Below are 21,550 nucleotides of genomic sequence, written 5' to 3' on the forward strand. Positions count from 1 at the left end.
GTGGGGCAAATGGGTTGTAGTGCTAGACGACTATTGTGGGTTGATTTGATCTCCAGAGTGGATATGCCAATAATGACCGTAGGTGTGTCTATCCTTTTATGCCAATGTGAAGTGTTTTTGCCTTGGTCTTGCATTTTAAGATGTACGGGCACATGCATCAAAGGAAATTGCATTCGCAAACGGTGCGAATAGCAGAATTCGGCCGTTTGCGAATGCAATTTCCATTTTTAGGATGCATCATGCATTTTGTTGTTCTCGCAAATTAAGAAATCGCAAAATTGCGATTTCTTAAATTGCGATTGCATTTAAGGAATCTCAAATTGAGATTCCTTAAATGCAATGCATCAAACATTTAAAATTTGCGAATTCGCAAATAAGGGGTGCAAATTACCATGAAGTTGACCCTCATGGTAATTTGCGAAAACTTTGAAAAATGCACAAAAGTGCATTTTTCAAAGTGCCATTTTACACACACACACATGCCCTTGGGGCATGTGTGTGTGAAAAATGTACGTAATGGCAAATTTCAGGAGTGCAATAGGGTGTCCTTTGGGCCACCCCTGCACCCTTGAAATTGCATTCTCATTTTGCGATTCCTTAATTGCGATTCACAAAATGAGAATGTCTTCCCATTCATTCCTATGGGCCTCTAGGCCCATAGGAATGAATGGGAAGGGATTCCTTAATTGCGATTCTTAAATTGAGAATTGCAATTAAGGAATTTTAAGAAATCGCAATGTATTTAGCGATTTCTTGATGCATTGCAGTTTGCGATTCCTTAATTGCGATTCCTTATTTTTCGCAATTAAGGAATCGAAAACTCCAATGTTGATGCATGTGCCAGGTAGTCTTGAATGGCTCTGTGTTCCTTGTTATATTCAAAACTCAATAACATTGATTATCAAAACAAAACACCACTATCCTCTTTGAAAGCAATACAAAGCCACACACAACAAACTGTCCACTCTTGGTGTGGATGCTGGGGGACAAGCCATGGATACTTGGCAATGGATAAGTTTTCTTGAAGTCTTGTAGACCAGGTGCTTAGCATTGTCCTGTTTGCGGTTGCAATAGCCGGGTTCTTGTAAGTGAAAATCCATGACTTCTGCGTACACTCAGCCCCTGCCTCTCTCCACTCCCAGGTTATCCGAAGGAGGAATGGTGGAAGAGTTCTACCGGCTGCAGAAGCAGGTGTCGTCTCTGGCCCGTACGCTGGTGGCAGCGGAGCACAGGGAAATCAGGGCCCAAATGGCGGGGTTCTTGCAAGTAAGTCCAATTTAAGTGGGGTGTGTGACTCTGCAGAGGGAAGGGGAGCTGGTTCTGTGACATGTGTGACTGGCTCTGATGTCATGTGGCAGGGTCCTGCACACCCTGTAGTTTGCAGCCGGCTTGCCTCCGCTTGCGGGCATTGCTGTAATTCAGTAATGCGAGTGGTGTGATGTGGCAGTTGTCCTGCAGTGCACTGTAGCATGCTCATTCGATGATGTGCTGTTTGCCTCACATGGCGAGATTCATGCTAATGTTTTGATTGGTCTGCTGTGCATTCTTGTGGTAGGATGCTACTAACCAATGTACTGGTGGAACTGGTGTGTAGAGTACTTGGTGGTGGTCCACTTGCTTCATGTGATGAGATTTGTGCTAAAATATACATTGTTCTGTTAGTCAAGGAGCTCATGATCGGCCTTCCCTTGGTGTTATGGTCATCCATGTGGTAGGGCAACGCTTGCTCATGTAGTGTGCTTGTTAGCAGCGCCCCACTTGACAAACAGTTGTCATTAATGGGTTACAGGAACTTTAGCTCATTTGTTGTTATTAATGGGTCACATTGTGGCCCTCTCAGTCATCTGTTAGAACTGACGAGTTCCAGTGTGGAGCTTTCATTGTTGGCATTAATGGGTTGCATGTTGTAACTTTTGCTCATTTGTTGGTATTTATGGATCACTCAGTGGTCTCTCACTCATCTCCTGTTAGTAATGGGTCACACGTTGGAACTTTTGCTCAATTGTTGGTATTGAGGGGTTACTCGGTGGCCTCTCACTCATCTGTTGTCATTAATGGGCCACTTGTTGGAACTTTTGCTCATTTGTTGGCATTAAGGGGGCCACTCTGTGGCCTATTGCTCATTTGTTGTAGTGGGTCACATGGTGAGACTATTACCTTTATTTTGCCATTACGTGCCTGCATGTAGGATGCTCTTTCAGTTGTTGTAATTAACACGTCCAAGCGTGGGACTTTGAGTAAATGTTTGGCATTAATGATGACATAGGGACACTCTTGCTCCTTTGTTTGTATGAGTGTTTCACAAGTTTGAACAGCTTTTGACATAAACTGTCTCTTCAAATAAAGGGGCAGGGCAACAATACTACACCTCTGTTCGAGCACCTGGATACCATGGCGGGTGATTAGTGCGCAATACAAATCAACATAACAAATGTGGAACTCGTTGGTCTGCATCAGTGGATCACATGTTGGGATTTGTGATTATTTTTTGGCATTATTGGCCTTGCTTCTTGGATTAATGGGTTGCATGTGAGACTTTTGCTCATTTGTTGGTTTTATAGGGTCACATGGTGGGTTCTAGGTCCAACAAATCTGGATTATCTCATATGTATTGCCATTAATGACCTACACGTTGGATACAGATTCAGTTGTTTGCATTAATGGTCACCACTTCAGGAGTTTGCAAGTTTGCTGGTATTGCTTGTCACATAGTGGAACTCACATTCTTTGGCATTAATGGTGACCTGGGGGCACTCTTACTCATTTGTTGTTATTACTTGTCACATAGTGGAACTCACATTCTTTGGCATTAATTATGACCTGGGGGCGCTCTTACTCATTTGTTGTTGTTACTTGTCACATAGTGGAACTCACATTCTTTGGCATTAATGGTGACCTGGGGGCACTCTTACTCATTTGCTGCTGATACTTGTCACATAGTGGAACTCACATTCTTTAGCATTAATGGTGACCTGGGGCACTCTTACTCATTTGTTGTTGTTACTTGTCACATAGTGGAACTCACATTCTTTGGCATTAATGGTGACCTGGGGGCACTCTTACTCATTTGCTGGTGTTACTGTTGTCACAGAGTGAAACCCACATTCTTTGGCATTAATGGTGACCTGGGGCACTCTTACTCATTTGCTGGTGTTACTTGTCACATAGTGGAACTCACATTCTTTGGCATTAATGGTGACCTGGGGGCACTCTTACTCATTTGCTGGTGTTACTGTTGTCACAGAGTGAAACCCACATTCTTTGGCATTAATGGTGACCTGGGGCCACTCTTACTCATTTGTTGTTGTTACTTGTCACATAGTGGAACTCACATTCTTTGGCATTAATGGTGACCTGGGGGCACTCTTACTCATTTGCTGGTGTTACTGTTGTCACAGAGTGAAAAGCAACATTCTTTGGCATTAATGGTGACCTGGGGCACTCTTACTCATTTGCTGCTGTTACTTGTCATATTGTGGAACTCACATTCTTTGGCATTAATGGTGACCTGGGGGCACTCTTACTCATTTGCTGCTGCTACTTGTCACATAGTGGAACTCACATTCTTTGGCATTAATGGTGACCTGGGGGCACTCTTACTCATTTGCTGGTGTTACTGTTGTCACAGAGTGAAAACCACATTCTTTGGCATTAATGGTGACCTGGGGGCACTCTTACTCATTTGCTGGTGTTACTGTTGTCACAGAGTGAAGCCCACATTCTTTAGCATTAATGGTGACCTGGGGGGCACTCTTACTCATTTGCTGGTGTTACTGTTGTCACAGAGTGAAACCCACATTCTTTGGCATTAATGGTGACCTGGGGCACTCTTACTCATTTGCTGGTGTTACTTGTCACATAGTGGAACTCACATTCTTTGGCATTAATGGTGACCTGGGGGCACCCTTACTCATTTGCTGCTGTTACTTGTCAGATAGTGGAACTCACATTCTTTGGCATTAATGGTGACCTGGGGGCACTCTTACTCATTTGCTGCTGTTACTTGTCAGATAGTGGAACTCACATTCTTTGGCATTAATGGTGATCTGGGGGCACTCTTACTCATTTGCTGCTGTTACTTGTCACATAGTGGAACTCACATTCTTTAGCATTAATGGTGACCTATTGGGCACTCTTACTCATTTGCTGCTGTTACTTGTCACATAGTGGAACTCACATTCTTTAGCATTAATGGTGACCTGGGGGCACTCTTACTCATTTGCTGGTGTTACTTGTCACATAGTGGAACTCACATTCTTTGGCATTAATGGTGACCTGGGGGCACTCTTACTCATTTGCTGGTGTTACTTGTCACATCGTGGAACTCACATTCTTTGGCATTATTGTTGACCTGGGGGCACTCTTACTCATTTGCTGGTATTGCTTGTCACATAGTGGAACTCACATTCTTTGGCATTAATGGTGACCTGGGGGCACTCTTACTCATTTGTTGTTGTTACTTGTCACATAGTGGAACTCACATTCTTTGGCATTAATGGTGACCTGGGGCACTCTTACTCATTTGCTGCTGTTACTTGTCACATAGTGGAACTTACATTCTTTGGCATTAATGGTGACCTGGGGGCACTCTTACTCATTTGCTGGTGTTACTGTTATCACGGAGTGAAACACACATTCTTTGTCATTAATGGTGACCTGGGGGCACTCTTACTCATTTGCTGTTGTTACTTGTCACAGAGTGGAACCCACATTCTTTGCCATTAATGGTGACCTGGGGGCACTCTTACTCATTTGCTGTTGTTACTTGTCACAGAGTGGAACCCACATTCTTTGCCATTAATGGTGACCTGGGGGCACTCTTACTCATTTGCTGTTGTTACTTGTCACAGAGTGGAACCCACATTCTTTGTCATTATTGGTGACCTGGGGGCACTCTTACTCATTTGCTGTTGTTACTTGTCACAGAGTGGAACCCACATTCTTTGGCATTAATGGTGACCTGGGGGCACTCTTACTCATTTGCTGGTGTTACTGTTGTCACAGAGTGAAACCCACATTCTTTGGCATTAATGGTGACCTGGGGGCACTCTTACTCATTTGCTGGTGTTACTTGTCACATAGTGGAACTCACATTCTTTGGCATTAATGGTGACCTGGGGGCACTCTTACTCATTTGCTGGTGTTACTTGTCACATCGTGGAACTCACATTCTTTGGCATTATTGTTGACCTGGGGGCACTCTTACTCATTTGCTGGTATTGCTTGTCACATAGTGGAACTCACATTCTTTGGCATTAATGGTGACCTGGGGGCACTCTTACTCATTTGTTGTTGTTACTTGTCACATAGTGGAACTCACATTCTTTGGCATTAATGGTGACCTGGGGCACTCTTACTCATTTGCTGCTGTTACTTGTCACATAGTGGAACTCACATTCTTTGGCATTAATGGTGACCTGGGGGCACTCTTACTCATTTGCTGGTGTTACTGTTATCACGGAGTGAAACACACATTCTTTGTCATTAATGGTGACCTGGGGGCACTCTTACTCATTTGCTGTTGTTACTTGTCACAGAGTGGAACCCACATTCTTTGCCATTAATGGTGACCTGGGGGCACTCTTACTCCTTTGCTAGTGTTACTGTTGTCACAGAGTGGAACCCACATTCTTTGGCATTAATGGTGACCGGGGGTACTCTTACTCGTTTGCTGGTATTATTCAGTCACATGTTATGACTCTTGGTCATCTTTTGGCATTAATAGCAGTGGCGTCCGACACAATAAAATACAGAGGTGGGGCAATTGGAGGTGGCATGGGAGGGGACCAGTGGAAAGCATGGGGAGAGAGGAGAATAGCGTGAAGCACACAGGCAGTGCGTGACGAGTGGGTGATAAAAATAAACACTTTCCTGATACTGCAGTCCGTCTCGCGCTCCTCTACTGTAGTTCTTGGAGTTCCTGAGAAAGCACCAGACTCCTATCCAATCTCCACGCTGCTCTCATATGAGAGCAGCACGGGGATTGGCCTGAGCGGGCTGAGAAGACTCTCAGCTCAGGTCAGAGAGTCTGTGGGGTTTCTCCAGCCTGGCTGCTCAATACATCCAGGCTGGAGAAACCTAAGTGCGTATGCATGTTTTGGTTGGCCTGAGACGGCACATAGCACTCCTCCTCCCCCCTCCCATGCCCATTAATGGTGGTCTGGGGGCACTCTTACTCATTTGCTGCTGTTACTTGTCACACACTGGAACTCACATTCTTTAGCATTAATGGTGACCTGGGGGCACTCTTACTCATTTGCTGCTGTTACTTGTCACATAGTGGAACTCACATTCTTTAGCATTAATGGTGACCTGGGGCACTCTTACTCATTTGTTGTTGTTACTTGTCACATAGTGGAACTCACATTCTTTGGCATTAATGGTGACCTGGGGGCACTCGTACTCATTTGCTGCTGTTACTTGTCACATACTGGAACTCACATTCTTTAGCATTAATGGTGACCTGGGGGCACTCTTAGTCATTTGTTGTTGTTACTTGTCACATAGTGGAACTCACATTCTTTAGCATTAATGGTGACCTGGGGCACTCTTACTCATTTGTTGTTGTTACTTGTCACATAGTGGAACTCACATTCTTTGGCATTAATGGTGACCTGGGGGCACTCTTACTCATTTGCTGGTGTTACTTGTCACATAGTGGAACTCACATTCTTTGGCATTAATGGTGACCTGGGGGCACTCTTACTCATTTGCTGTTGTTAGTTGTCACAGAGTGGAACCCACATTCTTTGGCATTAATGGTGACCTGGGGCACTCTTACTCCTTTGCTAGTGTTACTGTTGTCACAGAGTGGAACCCACATTCTTTGGCATTAATGGTGACCGGGGGTACTCTTACTCGTTTGCTGGTATTATTCAGTCACATGTTATGACTCTTGGTCATCTTATGGCATTAATAGCAGTGGCGTCCGACACAATAAAATACAGAGGTGGGGCAATTGGAGGGGACATGGGAGGGGACCAGTGGAAAGCATGGGGGGAGAGGAGAATAGCGTGAAGCACACAGGCAGTGCGTGACGAGTGGGTGATAAAAATAAACACTTTCCTGATACTGCAGTCCGTCTCGCGCTCCTCTACTGTAGTTCTTGGAGTTCCTGAGAAAGCACCAGACTCCTATCCAATCTCCACGCTGCTCTCATATGAGAGCAGCACGGGGATTGGCTTTAGCGGGCTGAGAAGACTCTCAGCTCAGGTCAGAGAGTCTGTGGGGTTTCTCCAGCCTGGCTGCTCAATACATCCAGGCTGGAGAAACCTAAGTGCGCATGCATGTTTTGGTTGGCCTGAGACGGCACATAGCACTCCTCCTTCCCCCTCCCATGCCCCAGCCCCACCCCTCCCTGCACAACCTGGCTCTGAGCCAGTGGGGCGACACTCCTCCACCTTTGCGGAGGAGCCGCCCCTGATTAATAGTTAACTTGTGGAACTCTGGCTCATTTGTCAGCCTCAGTGGATCATATGATGGGGCTCTCACTCATTTGTTGTCATTAAAGGATCACATGTGGCTCTCATTTATTTGCTGTCATTAATGGGGTCACATATTGGGACTTTTGCTCATCTATTGCCTTTAATGGGTCGCATAGTGAGACTCTCCCTCATTTGTGGCTATTGATGGGTCACATAGTGAGACTCTCGCTCATTTGTTGCTATTGATGGGTCACATAGTGAGACTCTCGCTCATTTGTTGCTATTGATGACCTGCATGTGGGATGTCCGGTCATTTGTTGCCTTTAATGGGTCACATTGTGAGGCTCTCTCTCATTTGTTGCTATTGATGGGTAACATATTGAGACTCTCTCATTTGTTGCTGTTGATGGGTCACATAGTGAGTCTCTCGCTCATTTGTTGCTGTTGATGGGTCACATAGTGAGGCTCTCACTCATTCGTTGCTGCTGATGGGTCACATAGTGAGGCTCTCACTCATTCGTTGCTATTGATGGGTCACATAGTGAGGCTCTCGCTCATTTGTTGCTATTGATGGGTCACATAGTGAGACTATCGCTCATTTGTTGCTATTGATGGGTCACATAGTGAGGCTATCGCTCATTTGTTGCTATTGATGAGTCACATAGTGAGGCTCTCGCTCATTTGTTGCTATTGATGGGTCACATAGTGAGGCTCTCACTCATTCGTTGCTGCTGATGGGTCACATAGTGAGACTATCGCTCATTTGTTGCTATTGATGGGTCACATAGTGAGGCTATCGCTCATTTGTTGCTATTGATGAGTCACATAGTGAGACTCTCGCTCATTTGTTGCTATCGATGGGTCACATAGTGAGACTCTCGCTCATTTGTTGCTATTGATGACCTGCATGTGGGATGTCCGGTCATTTGTTGCCTTTAATGGGTCACATTGTGAGGCTCTCTCTCATTTGTTGCTATTGATGGGTCACATAGTGAGTCTCTCGCTCATTTGTTGCTGTTGATGAGTCACATAGTGAGGCTCTCGCTCATTTGTTGCTGTTGATGGGTCACATAGTGAGTCTCTCGCTCATTTGTTGCTATTGATGGGTCACATAGTGAGGCTATCGCTCATTTGTTGCTATTGATGAGTCACATAGTGAGACTCTCGCTCATTTGTTGCTATTGATGGGTCACATAGTGAGGCTCTCGCTCATTTGTTGCTATTGATGGGTCACATAGTGAGACTCTCGCTCATTTGTTGTTATTGATGGGTCACATAGTGAGGCTCTCGCTCATTTGTTGCTATTGATGGGTCACATAGTGAGACTCTCGCTCATTTGTTGCTATTGATGGGTCACATAGTGAGACTCTCGCTCATTTGTTGCTATTGATGGGTCACATAGTGAGGCTCTCGCTCATTTGTTGCTATTGATGGGTCACATAGTGATGCTCTCGCTCATTTGTTGCTATTGATGGGTCACATAGTGAGGCTCTCGCTCATGTGTTGCTGTTGATGGGTCACATAGTGAGGCTATCGCTCATTTGTTGCTATTGATAGGTCACATAGTGAGACTCTCGCTCATTTGTTGCTATTGATGGGTCACATAGTGAGGCTCTCGCTCATTTGTTGCTATTGATGGGTCACATAGTGATGCTCTCGCTCATTTGTTGCTATTGATGGGTCACATAGTGAGGCTCTCGCTCATGTGTTGCTGTTGATGGGTCACATAGTGAGGCTCTCGCTCATTTGTTGCTATTGATGGGTCACATAGTGAGACTCTCGCTCATTTGTTGCTATTGATGGGTCACATAGTGAGGCTCTCGCTCATTTGTTGCTATTGATGGGTCACATAGTGAGACTCTCGCTCATTTGTTGCTATTGATGGGTCACATAGTGAGGCTCTCGCTCATTTGTTGCTATTGATGGGTCACATAGTGAGGCTCTCGCTCATTTGTTGCTATTGATGGGTCACATAGTGAGGCTCTCGCTCATTTGTTGCTATTGATGGGTCACATAGTGAGACTCTCGCGCTCATTTGTTGCTATTGATGGGTCACATGGTGAGACCCTTGCTCATTTGTTGCTATTGATGGGTCACATAGTGAGGCTCTCGCTCATTTGCTGCTATTGATGGGTCACATAGTGATGCTCTCGCTCATTTGTTGCTATTGATGGGTCACATAGTGAGGCTCTCGCTTATGTGTTGCTGTTGATGGGTCACATAGTGAGGCTCTCGCTCATTTGTTGCTGTTGATGGGTCACATAGTGAGACTTTCGCTCATTTCTTGCTATTGATAGGTCACATAGTGAGACTCTCTCATTTGTTGCTGTTGATGGGTCACATAGTGAGACTCTCGCTCATTTGTTGCTGTTGATGGGTCACATATTGAGACTCTCTCATTTGTTGCTGTTGATGGGTCACATATTGAGACTCTCTCATTTGTTGCTGTTGATGGGTCACATAGTGAGGCTATCGCTCATTTGTTGCTATTGATGGGTCTCATAGTGAGACTCTCGCTCATTTGTTGCTGTTGATGGCCTGCACGTGAAATGTCCAGTAATTTGTTGGCGTTAATGAGTCACAAGGTGGAACTCTGGCTCATGGTTTGGCTCTTATTGTTCCAGGGTGCTGAGGATCAACTAGAAGGGGTGCAGAGGGAGATGGAGGCGATGCGGGCCTCCAGGCAGCAGCTGCTGGAGTTCCTCTGTGAGGACGAAGAGACCTTCAAGCTGGAGGAGTGCTGCCAAATCTTCAGCACCTTCTGTGACAAGTTCTTGAAAGCCCTTCAGGTGGGTACGAGACCAAGGTACCTGCACGAGAGTGACAAGAACATTGGTAGTGGAGACTGCATTTTTGTATTTTTATATGGACCTGTTATAGATTCACATGCCACAAGTGATTAGCTCTATATATTTACATGCGGTGCATTAAACTGCAATCTAGTGGTTGAATCCGTTATAGAGTCACATACCCCATATCACATGCCCTGTACCTCATTTCCAAATTATCTTTACCGCCATTGCTTTTGTTCCCATAATCGAAGGTAGAAGATCCTGATAGACCAGAGAGGAATTACCGGAGCTGTTCCATAGATACTTCTTTGGTTTTGGCTTCATGCTGTTTGGGAGCCCAAGTCAGGTTTTTAAGGTTAGAAAGTAAAGTTATGCTATGATATAGCAGGGAAACTGCTGCAAGTCTTCCTGTGGTTCTCTACCTCAGGTAGTGGTAGCAGACGAGCAGCTGCACGGAACTCAATCCCTATTCACAAGAGATTATACTCTGATAATTCATGCTCAACTGGACACACGGTCGTACTGAAGACTGTTTTAATCTTTGAACAATGTCCTGTAAAAGGTGACCCTCCTATTTGCCGCATGTGGGCATGCGAATCTACAAGGGATTCACACCACCATTGAAAAGTTACTTTCCTGTAACAATAGTCTTGCTGAGTATCTATATTGGGTTCAAATGTGTCTTGCCCAACCTCCCCCTGTGGTAGGGCAGCGGCTGAGCACCTAAAGGGTTTTTTTGGGCTTCACAACAATCTGATGATGGTACCAAGTGATAGAGTATTCTGAGTTGACATCCAAAGAAGGTCGACATTTTTGGAGATTCTCTTTACAAACTCACACCCATAAAAGAGTTTCATAACAGACATCCACCTTGACACCACTAGTAATGATTCAGGGTCATACCACTGGATCGAAAGATAATGCACCACCTGTGAAACTACAACACATGCCATCTTGTTCTCACAATTAAGTAGTAGTTTCTTCTTACACTTAAGGTGCTCCAATGCTGCTCCACATCCCTACCAGATGTTTTTGTGCCCACACACATGCATTCCCTTCAGTGTTCGAGCACAGATTGTTCACCCAAATGTATTTCTTTTGCAGGAAAACAAGGAGAGAGAAATGGAAGAGCAACGGCGACAGCATTTGGAGCGGGAGCGCCTGGAGAAGCGCAGGTCCATAGCAACATGCAGCGTAACCGAGGACCACCGTAGCCGAGATGACCTGGAGCTGACACTGGAAAGAAGTCTTCGAGCCGCCTGTAGGTATGGGAGCATACGACGCACCAAGTCTCGCTCCCCCACCATCAACCCAGCCAGGATGGCCTACTTCTCTTGCCAAGGGCCTTGGGTTAGACGGGACCGGGAACAGGACATTGAAGCCCAGTCCGATGAAGAGAATGCACGCCAGCTGCGAGAACTCTCTGAAACTGTGCTGAGTCAGCAGATGCGATATGTTATTTCTCCGGATAAGAATGGCAGGTCCCGATCAAAGTGGCCTCCTATTCAGCCTGTCCTTTCAGACAATTCCAGTGAGTTACAACTTGGCAATGCTTGGGCACAACCAGACTTTTCTATTCATCCATCTACTGTACCTGGCTTATCCAGGACCTCAGACAGCAACCTCCCAAAAAACATTTTAGCTAGACCCGATATTAGCAGTCACCAGTCCGGTGAGTCTGTTCAAACAAAACTTGATTTCAACGCCCATCCTCCAACAAGAATGCGACCACCAAAACCTAAGCCTAGCGTTTCTCCATCAACTGGATACCTTGAGACAAAAGCTGAGGTCAACAATTGCCCATTACCTGGGCACCTGTCATCTAAATCTCAGGCAAGCAATCATGCATTAACTGGAAACACACACGATGGATCCACTGTCAACAATAAAACATCAACTCAAAACATGCTAGCAAGTCCTACGGTCAGTCATCAAGAATCACTTCCAGACCAACCAGCAAGTTGTGATGTCAACAACCATCCATTAGCTAGAAACAAGCCAACAAGAACTGAGATGAACATTCAACCTTCAACTGCAACCAAGCCAGCAAGACCTGAGGTTAACAACCATCCATTAACTGCAATCAAGCCAGCAAGAACTGAGGTCAACAGCCATCCACCAACTGCAACCAAGCCAGCAAGACCTGAGGTCAACAACCCTCCACCAACTGCAACCAAGCCAGCAAGACCTGAGGTCAACAACCCTCCACCAACTGCAACCAAGCCATCAAGGCCTGAGGTCAACAACGACCCATCAATTACAACCAAGCCAGTAAGAGCTGAGGTCAACAACCATCCACCAACTGCAACCAAGCCAGCAAGACCTGAGGTCAACAACCCTCCACCAACTGCAACCAAGCCATCAAGGCCTGAGGTCAACAACGACCCATCAATTACAACCAAGCCAGCAAGAGCTGAGGTCAACAACCATCCACCAACTGCAACCAAGCCAGCAAGAGCTGAGGTCAACAACCATCCACCAACTGCAACCAAGCCATCAAGACCTGAGGTCAACAACCATCCATCAGCTAACAGCATGCATGAAAGATCTGAGGTCAACTGCCAACCTTCAGCTGCAAAGAAACCAGCAAGACCTGAGGTTAATAATCATCAATCAACTGCTAACAAGCCAGCAATACCTGAGGTCAACAACCATCCATCAACTAACAGCATGCACGAAAGATCTGAGGTCAACCACCAGCCATCAACTGGAAGCATGCTAACAGGGTCTGAGGTCAACCACCAGCCATCAACTGCTTACTTGCTAGCAACATCTGACATCAAATCTCAGTCGTCAACTGGAAATATGTCAACAAGTCCTGATTCAGTGGAGGAATACCAGCCACTAAGACCTGAGATCTGCATTAAGCCAAGTGCTAGGCTTACAACCACAAGACCTCTCAGTGCCGGACCCATCTTGGCTGAGTTCCCGCGGGTGGGTGAAACAGTGGAATGCCGGACGCTGGTGAAAGGGCTAAAATCATATGAAAATCTTGCTGTGCAGAAGGCGCCACTTAGCCCCTGTGCCAAATGGAAGAGAGAGCAGCGGGGCACCTGTGACAGTGGGGAAGGGGAGCACAACAACCCCCCAAGGACAGTAGAAAGAGTCAGGACACAAGGATCCATTATCAGAAGTCACAAGGGCAAAGACCTGCTCAAGGACCCTGAACCTGGGGAGCAAAAGACCAGCACATTTGGGAGTGCACGTGAGGGAGGGGTGGGCGTCCGGAGAGTTCACTCTGCAAAGGAAAGGTCCTCTGTTGCAGCTGGAGCTCAGGATACCAAAGGGCAGAAACCACCCAGCTCACCGGTGGAACATTTGTCTTCACCACAAGGAGCAAGGCCCAGCGCCTTGAGTCGTAGAACGACTCTACCCAGGTCAGTCCAAAGCAAGGGAAATGCTACGGCTCCCTCGGAAGGGTGGAAGGGTGGCAGCGCTAAGTCCAAGAAGGAAACCCAAACCATGGGAAGTGGGACTGTTAGAGACCTGGATAAGGACAGAGGCTTCTGCTACACACTCAGGCCCTCTCTAACTTCTCCACGTAAAACTCTGCCACGAACAGACTCCGTGCAGCTCCGTGACACTTCCAGGTCCCCCGTCACCCAGAGAGGGCCAGCGTCTCCCAGACCTGAGCTTGTGACTTCTCCAAAGTTAGTCACCACACCTCCAGCGGCACGAAGACTCCAGGCGTCACCCAAACCAGAGTCCACGGAAGACCCTCGTGGACATGCTCCGTCCCCTGTGGGTCATGGAAGCCCAACATCCTCAAAGACCCTTCTGGGTTCTGCCAGGAAGCCTCGAGCAGCGGCTCCTGTGGCCCCTAAAGCAGTGAAGCACTGTGACCCTGCTCCAGGGGCGGGCACATCCCAAGCAGAGAGAAGTCGCAGGACCGGCAGCCTGCCCATCTGGAGGTGACCAGATGTCCAACTACAGACGGACCAAGTGGCTGTGGCATCAGTATACTCTCCTAGATGAGCCTGGGGGTGCACAGGTGAAGCAAGCAAGAGCAGAACCCGGAAACCAACTCTTCAGAGAGCAGGCGTGGTTGCTGAGACGGAGGAGAGGCCTGCTGTCATCGAAGAGGGACCTTTCGCAGTCAGGAAGGTGCCTGTGGTCCTTGACTCCATGAGCAGGCGTGGCAGCTCAAACTTTGAACGATTCAATCACCAGACAAAACACACATTCAGGTACTTTAGCCTCACAGAAGACAAAGTCAGCTGGGTGGAAGAAACCTGGTATGAGAAGAAGGGGTGGTCACAGCCAGACCATGCTCGTTCATTCGCACTGCTCTGTGGTAGGGTCCTGCCCACCCACACCGAGACCACATGCGATCCATCTGACTGCGCTGAGGTCTCGGCCACTAGCCATGGCGACGTGAGGAGAACTTGAGGCTGAGACATGCGCGTTCATCATGCCACCACTTCTAATTACATGAGACTGGGCATTTCTGGTGGGTCATTTAGGGGTCGTTTTCCCACCGGGCAGGTGTGTGTGTGACGAGGCGGACCCAGGACATGTTAGTGGGAAGCGGTCACACATCACACTTATCTCTTCCGGTCGAAGCACAGGTTTTATAAACTTCAAGAAGATGCTAAAAACTTGGTTGTTTTAGAATGTCTCCGTTTGTCTGATCAGCACAGAGCTGAGATACCCCTTCGGGAGTGAGTCGTACGCTATATCAAGAAACATTAAAAAAAAACGTAGCCCAGACCGACCCTTCGGCCAGGATACAGGGTGAAAGTTTGCTGCTACCCAGGCAGGGACTGGAGCTTCTGCGACGGTGCTCCGCGCCTGCGGTGAGGACACCACTGACCAGGTCGCTGGGCTCTGGACTCCTGCTCTAGTTCAGGGGATCGCTGTATTTGGGGTCACAAACTGTTAGGGCGCTGCTGGACAGCAGGAGGACATTCTCAAGGACTTCCAGCTCTGCCACCCTTCAGTAGACCTTCCCTGGACAAAGGGGCAGCTGAGTGACGCAGGAGACGGAGGGGGCGGGACCCCTCCATTCTTCACAGGAACCCCAAAACTGAGACGACAAGGGGGCAGAACCCCAAAAGCACTGACGGAGAACACAGAGCACGCTCTGAGGACTTGACACTTCCTATTTACTGTAATTAATATTTAAAAATGCCAGAGTTTAAAAGAAAACACTGTATTTAATATAAAGTAACTTTCCCTAAGCTGTGGCCCTCTCTCTCTTTTGGGTGATGGTGCTGGGGCAGGTTTTGGGAAACCAGGGGGCAGGGGGGATGTGATTCTGAGGCAATGCAGGGCTCTCAAGACGCAGCAGTCTGTTCTCTGGAGACCAGAAGATCTGTGTTCAGATATCGCCTGCCATACATATCATGTCCCCCATGGTGTCTACAACAATAGCACCTGGAGGTAGTGATGAACGTCTACGTCAGATGGGACGATATGTTTGTAAACCATATGTAGGACCCGATATTTATGCCAGGCAATATTTCTGTATATGATATTCTGACATACAACAGTTTGTGAATGGTTTAATTATACACCTTGGGCTGGTGGTGCCTTGTGCTGCACTAATGGTAAACAGCGTTTACAACGCAACTTTTACCACGCACTACCTTTACCACGCAACTTTTACAACGCAAGTCGTAACAACGACTTGCGCTGGGGGGCGCTGTACAATAGGGAATAGTTTAATTTACTATCCAAAACCTTCCCTACTATCCACGGGAACTGGAGTTGGAATAGTAAATTAAACTATTCACTATCCAGCGCCCCCCAACGCAAGTCGTTGTAACGACTTGCGTTGTAAAAGTTGCGTGGTAAAGGCATGCGTTGTAAAAGCATGCGTAGTAACGACATACATCCTGCAGTAACATGTCAGTGTTGGGGATCCTCTGAAGCCTTTGGTGTTGTCCAGAGTTGGATGTGCCTAGAAGACCAAACATACCCCAGCCATGGTAGAGACAGACCTAAGAGCCCCCCCTCTCAGCTGCAACAAAACCTATAGCAGGATCAAGTAAAGACACCATAGGAAAGATGGCACATTTAATGACGCCCAGGAATTCAAGTTAAAAAGTGAAATTAAGATACTGCATTTAATGACGCCCAGGAATGCAAGGTTAAAAAGTGAAATTAAAATACCACATTTAATGACGCCCAGGAATGCAAGGTTAAAAAGTAGAGTTAAGATACCACATTTAATGACGCCCAGGAATTCAAGGTTAAAAAGTAGAGTTAAGATATCACATTTAATGACGCCCAGGAATTCAAGGTTAAAAAGTAGAGTTAAGATATCACATTTAATTACGCCCAGGAATGCAAGGTTAAAAAGTAGAGTTAAGATATCACATTTAATGACGCCCAGGAATTCAAGGTTGAAAAGTAGAGTTAAGATATCACATTTAATGACGCCCAGGAATTCAAGGTTAAAAAGTAGAGTTAAAATATCACATTTAATTACGCCCAGGAATGCAAGGTTAAAAAGTAGAGTTAAGATATCACATTTAATGACACCCAGGATTTCAAGGTTAAAAAGTAGAGTTAAGATATCACATTTAATGACGCCCAGGAATTCAAGGTTAAAAAGTAGAGTTAAGATATCACATTTAATGACGCCCAGGAATGCAAGGTTAAAAAGTGAAATTAAAATACCACATTTAATGACGCCCAGGAATGCAAGGTTAAAAAGTAGAGTTAAGATACCACATTTAATGACACCCAGGAATGCAAGGTTAAAAAGTAGAGTTAAGATATCCCATTTAATGACGCCCAGGAATTCAAGGTTAAAAAGTAGAGTTAAGATATCACCTTTTTTTAAAGTTTAAAATAATTTTATTTGATAAAAAGAGAAAATACAATACAATAATCAATACACATTTCATAAAGAAAAATAGTATCACTTAAGCTTATGGGGGAGGGAAAAGAGAGAAAACATAGGGGGGCAGAAAGATGGAAAAAGGGAGAGGGGAGGTAGGTTAAGAACCATGTAAGTTATCATAAGCAAAAAATAATAGATTTGCATAAAATATCCTACTACATTAAAAAATCTATAACCATAGGATACAAATATTAAAAGCAACAGTAATTATAAAGTCAAGAAAGTTTGGATACTTCCTCAGAGTAGGGGTTATGTGCAGATGGTAGCGTAGCTGATACGTCTAAGAACTCAGTATCGGGTAACCAAAGTATATCTAGTTTAATAGCAAGTGTGATTGGGTGTACATAAGCCCTATCTAATCTATGGTTGTAGCAAACTCCATACCACCATGCTTGAAAAGATACAGCAGAGGCATCTTTCCATGTCTTAGTCATTTGATGAAACGCAACAGCTATAAGTAAATCAATAATACGAATGTCAGTGTCATGGGAGGACCAAACTTCAGAGATGCTACCTAGAAAAATATGGGAAAGAGAGAAGGGAATTTGAGTGTGAAAATTAGAATTAATTTGGTGCTAAACTGGGTCCAAAAAGTCTGAATAGTTGGGCATTCAAATAACATATGCTTGAGATCTGCAAAGAGGGCAGTACAGGACCAGCACGTAGCGGGGGATGGCAGGGTCAATAGTATGTAATTGAGCTGGAGTGACGAGAAGTCTATTATAAATAAAAAACAAAGTTTGAGTAGTATTGGCTGCTCTAGAAGACTTCCTTACTTTAGTCCAGATCGTATTCCATTTTGAAATAAGGAAAGATTCCCCCAAATCAGATTCCCAATGACATTCCACCTGTGATTTGTCACGAGTAATAGGGACGTCCATTAAATTCTTACAAATTAAAGATGCGGAGGGTGAGTAACGTAAAAACAATTTTTTTGATAAGAGGTGAAGAGGTGAGTATGCGAACAGATGTTAAAGTGTTATAAGAGGTTTGAGCGACTGCAATCAGAGACATTTATTTGGATTCGTATGAAGGGGGAAGAGAAAAGCGGGATTGCATCGTTGCAAAAGGAAGACAAACACCATCTTGAAAAAGTTGATGAGTCCACTTCAGGCCATGAGATAACCAATCTTTCCAGAAAATAAACCTGTTATTAAGTTTTATATTTTTATTATACCAAATTGATGAATTTAAGAATTGCGTGTGGTCATCGTGAACAGAATAGAAGAGTAGTCGGAAGGTAGTACGAGCGTTTTTGAGAATAGGACAAGATAGCGAAATAAGGAGTTTGAGAAAGAGAGACATATTCTTCAAAAGAAAAAGGGTGAAAAGAGCATTTTTCAATATCTACCCATAGAGGATAAAGGTTAGAGTCAGTTGCGTTCTCAGACAGTAGAAAAGAAGACTGATTAAGACAAAATGCAGTATGATAGGAGTAAAAATCAGGAAAAATGACTCCACCCATGTGTTTAGGTTTTTTAAGCTTACAAAGAGACATTCTAGCTGTTTTGTTCTGCCATAAAAATTTCAAAAGAATACTATATATGTTTTTATAGAAACATTTTGGAATAGTAATTGGGATATTTAATAACTAAAACAATATAACCAGTTCAAGCATCATTTTTATAGCGTCAAGTCTACCCCACCAGGATAAAAATAAAGGATGCCAATGTGACGTGGAAGTAGTTAAAAGTGATAGTAATTCTTTTAAGTTTGAAACAACCGTATCTTTAATAGAAGGATTAAACCATAGTCCAATATATTTAATTTTAACTGGATCCAGTGAAAGGAAGAAGATGAAAAGTCAGCATGAAAGCAGAATTTGTTTAGTGGAAGAATTTTACACTTGTCAGCATTAAGTTTATAACCTGAAACGAGTGGAATCGTTTACCTCTGAGAGAAATGCTGGCAAGGACGTTTGTGGATTGGAAATAAATAATAAGATGTCATCTGCATAGACTGAGAGTTTTAACTGATTAATACCCTAGGGAAAACCTGTAATGTTTGTATTCGATCTAATTTTTGTTAAAAAAGGTTCTAGGGCAAGGATAAATAGAAGTGGAGAAAGGGGGCAACCTTGTCAAACTCCTCTATGAAGAGGAAAAGAAGGAGATACAAGTCCATTGGCTAGAATGAAAGACCTAGGAGAGGAATAAAGCAGAGAGACATAATTGATGAATTTTGGGCCAAAACCGAACCAAGCAAGTGTTGAAAAGATAAAGGACCAACTGACTCTATCAAAAGCTTTTTCAGCGTCTAATGAAATTGCTGCTAACAAATTTTTATATGATATGGATTTATTTAAGACGTTAAAAAAGAATTGGAAATTATTGGATAAGTGCCATCACTTAATGAAACCACATTGTTTATTGCCCCACTCGATTGGAAAAGAACAATCTAATCGAAGGTCAAGAATTTTCAAAAATATTTTATAATCTAAATTTATTGAAGAAATGGGTCTGTAATTTTTGCACAGTGTGTGATCTTTATTGTCTTTAGGGAGAAGACAATTTAAAGCCTCCTGAAAAGATCCTCCCGATTTGTAAAATATACAAATAATTGGTGTCGTTTCGGAATAAGAAGTTGGGAAAAATGTGTGTAGAATTCAATTCTGAAACCATCCGGATCCTGTGGCTTGCCCCTTTTTAATAGACAGAATAGCGGTAAGGATGTCAGAAGGTTGAATATCAGCTTCTAAAGAAGAGAAATCTACATCAGGAGAAGAAGGTGGGGAAATAGAGGATAAATATTGAGTAATATCAGATTGTAGAGAAGGAGATTCAGAAGTATAAAGATTTTGCTAAAAATTAGTAAATTCTAAAAGAATGTCCTCATTCTTATGAACCATATTACTGGTTGAAGTTAAAATTGATTCAATTTTAGTGCGTTCTTTTTTGATCTTAAGATAATTGGCAAGAAGATTACCAGCTTTGTTTTGAGCACTATAGTACTTAGCACTAGACTTAAGTAAATATACATTTGCAGATTCAGTTGAAAGATTATTAAAAGCAAATTTGGCCTTGATAAGTTCACTCAAATCAAAGTGAGCATGTGTAGAATAATAAGAGTGTTCCAATTGTTTAATACGCGAACTAAGTAGTTGTATGGTTTGAGAGGAAGATTTCTGCTTCTGGGCAACAAACGAAATAATGAAGTCTCTAGAGGCAGCTTTAAAAGTGTCCCAAATTATTTGAGGAGAGGCATGAGGAGATGTATTTTCTATAAAAAAAAGGTGTCAGCAAATTTCTGAAATGCTGGTGTGAATTTAGGATCCAAGAGGAGGGAATTATTAAATCTCCAGCTCCGAGTTCCTTCAATGGGGGGGAGCAAGTCCAGATCTAAGGATACAGGGGCAAGGTCTGAAATTAAGATAGGTCCTATGTCAGAATGGGAAAGATGTTGGGAAAGGGCTTTAGAGATAAATAAGTAATCTTTACGTGAACAAGAGGAATGGACCGGGGAGAAATAAGTATATTCTTGGAGAGTGGGGTGATATAATCTCCAAGCATCAACAAGGGATCTTTGAGCTATAGTAGAAGTAAATTGAGTGTGAATGGGAGAGGGAATACATTTGGAATTAGAATGTCTATCTATAAAAGGATCGACTACCATATTACAAACTCCACCAAGGATTAAATGGTCATCAGTATATGTCATCAATTTAGATACAATTTGGGGCAAAAAAGATTGGCAGGAGTAGTGGGTGCATATACATTAAGAATGGTCAAAGAGATTTTATTAATTAGTAAGGAAACAGAAACCCATCTACCGTCAAAGTCTGTATCTTGGTGCATAAGTTGGACATCTAAACATTTATGACAAAGAATAGCTACACCATTCTATTTCCCAGAACCAGGGGATGCAAAAACATGACCCACCCATTGACGTTGAAGCTTAGCTATCTCTTTAATTGTCACATGAATTTCTTGCAATTAAACAATATCACCTTTCAAACCAGCAATATGTGATGAAACCTGTTGCCTTTTTATGGGAGATCCTAAACCTTGAACATTCCAGGATATAACTTTTAACGACATCTAAAAATACAAACCATTAAAAGAGTTTGATATGAAAAAACTGCAATTTAACAAAATACAATAATGCAATATAAGTAACTTTCCCCAGTAAGAGGAATCCAATAGAGTAACAGTATAAATAAAAGAGGATATAAAGTAGGAAATATAGCGACAAAGATCGAGTACCAGGTAATGGAGCAAAAGAAAGAGGGAGACCAGTAAAAGGAAAGGAAAAGGAGAGAGGGATAGAAAGGAAAAGTTTGAAAATACATAAAGAGATGAAAAAGCGAGCCAGGAAAGAGAAAATATGATAGAGGAAATACTTTGGAAGAAAAACAATACAGTGAAAAAATAAAGAAAGACGAAAGGACATACCACAAACAAATAATGAACAGGGTGGTGAAGCCACATAAGGAAGATGGCACGATCAGGCTGGAAGCCCCAGGACGGGGAAGGGAAATGGAGACA

General features: G+C 44.0%; 1 protein-coding gene across 1 annotated transcript in view; it reads left to right on the forward strand.

The window, feature by feature from the left end:
- The window catches only part of LOC144752239 (uncharacterized), a 212,306-nt gene extending 196,912 nt beyond the window's left edge, over nucleotides 1–15,394 (forward strand). The window contains exons 10-12 of the mRNA XM_078640238.1: nucleotides 1,143–1,266; nucleotides 10,049–10,213; nucleotides 11,321–15,394. Of these exons, the coding sequence (XP_078496364.1) occupies nucleotides 1,143–1,266; nucleotides 10,049–10,213; nucleotides 11,321–14,131 (3,100 nt within the window). The 3' untranslated portion in view covers nucleotides 14,132–15,394. The remainder of the gene's footprint in view (nucleotides 1–1,142; nucleotides 1,267–10,048; nucleotides 10,214–11,320) is intronic.
- The last annotated feature ends 6,156 nt before the right edge of the window (nucleotides 15,395–21,550 follow it).

The sequence above is a fragment of the Lissotriton helveticus genome, chromosome 4_2 (genome assembly GCF_964261635.1).
Source record: "Lissotriton helveticus chromosome 4_2, aLisHel1.1, whole genome shotgun sequence".
Lineage (NCBI taxonomy): Eukaryota > Metazoa > Chordata > Amphibia > Caudata > Salamandridae > Lissotriton > Lissotriton helveticus.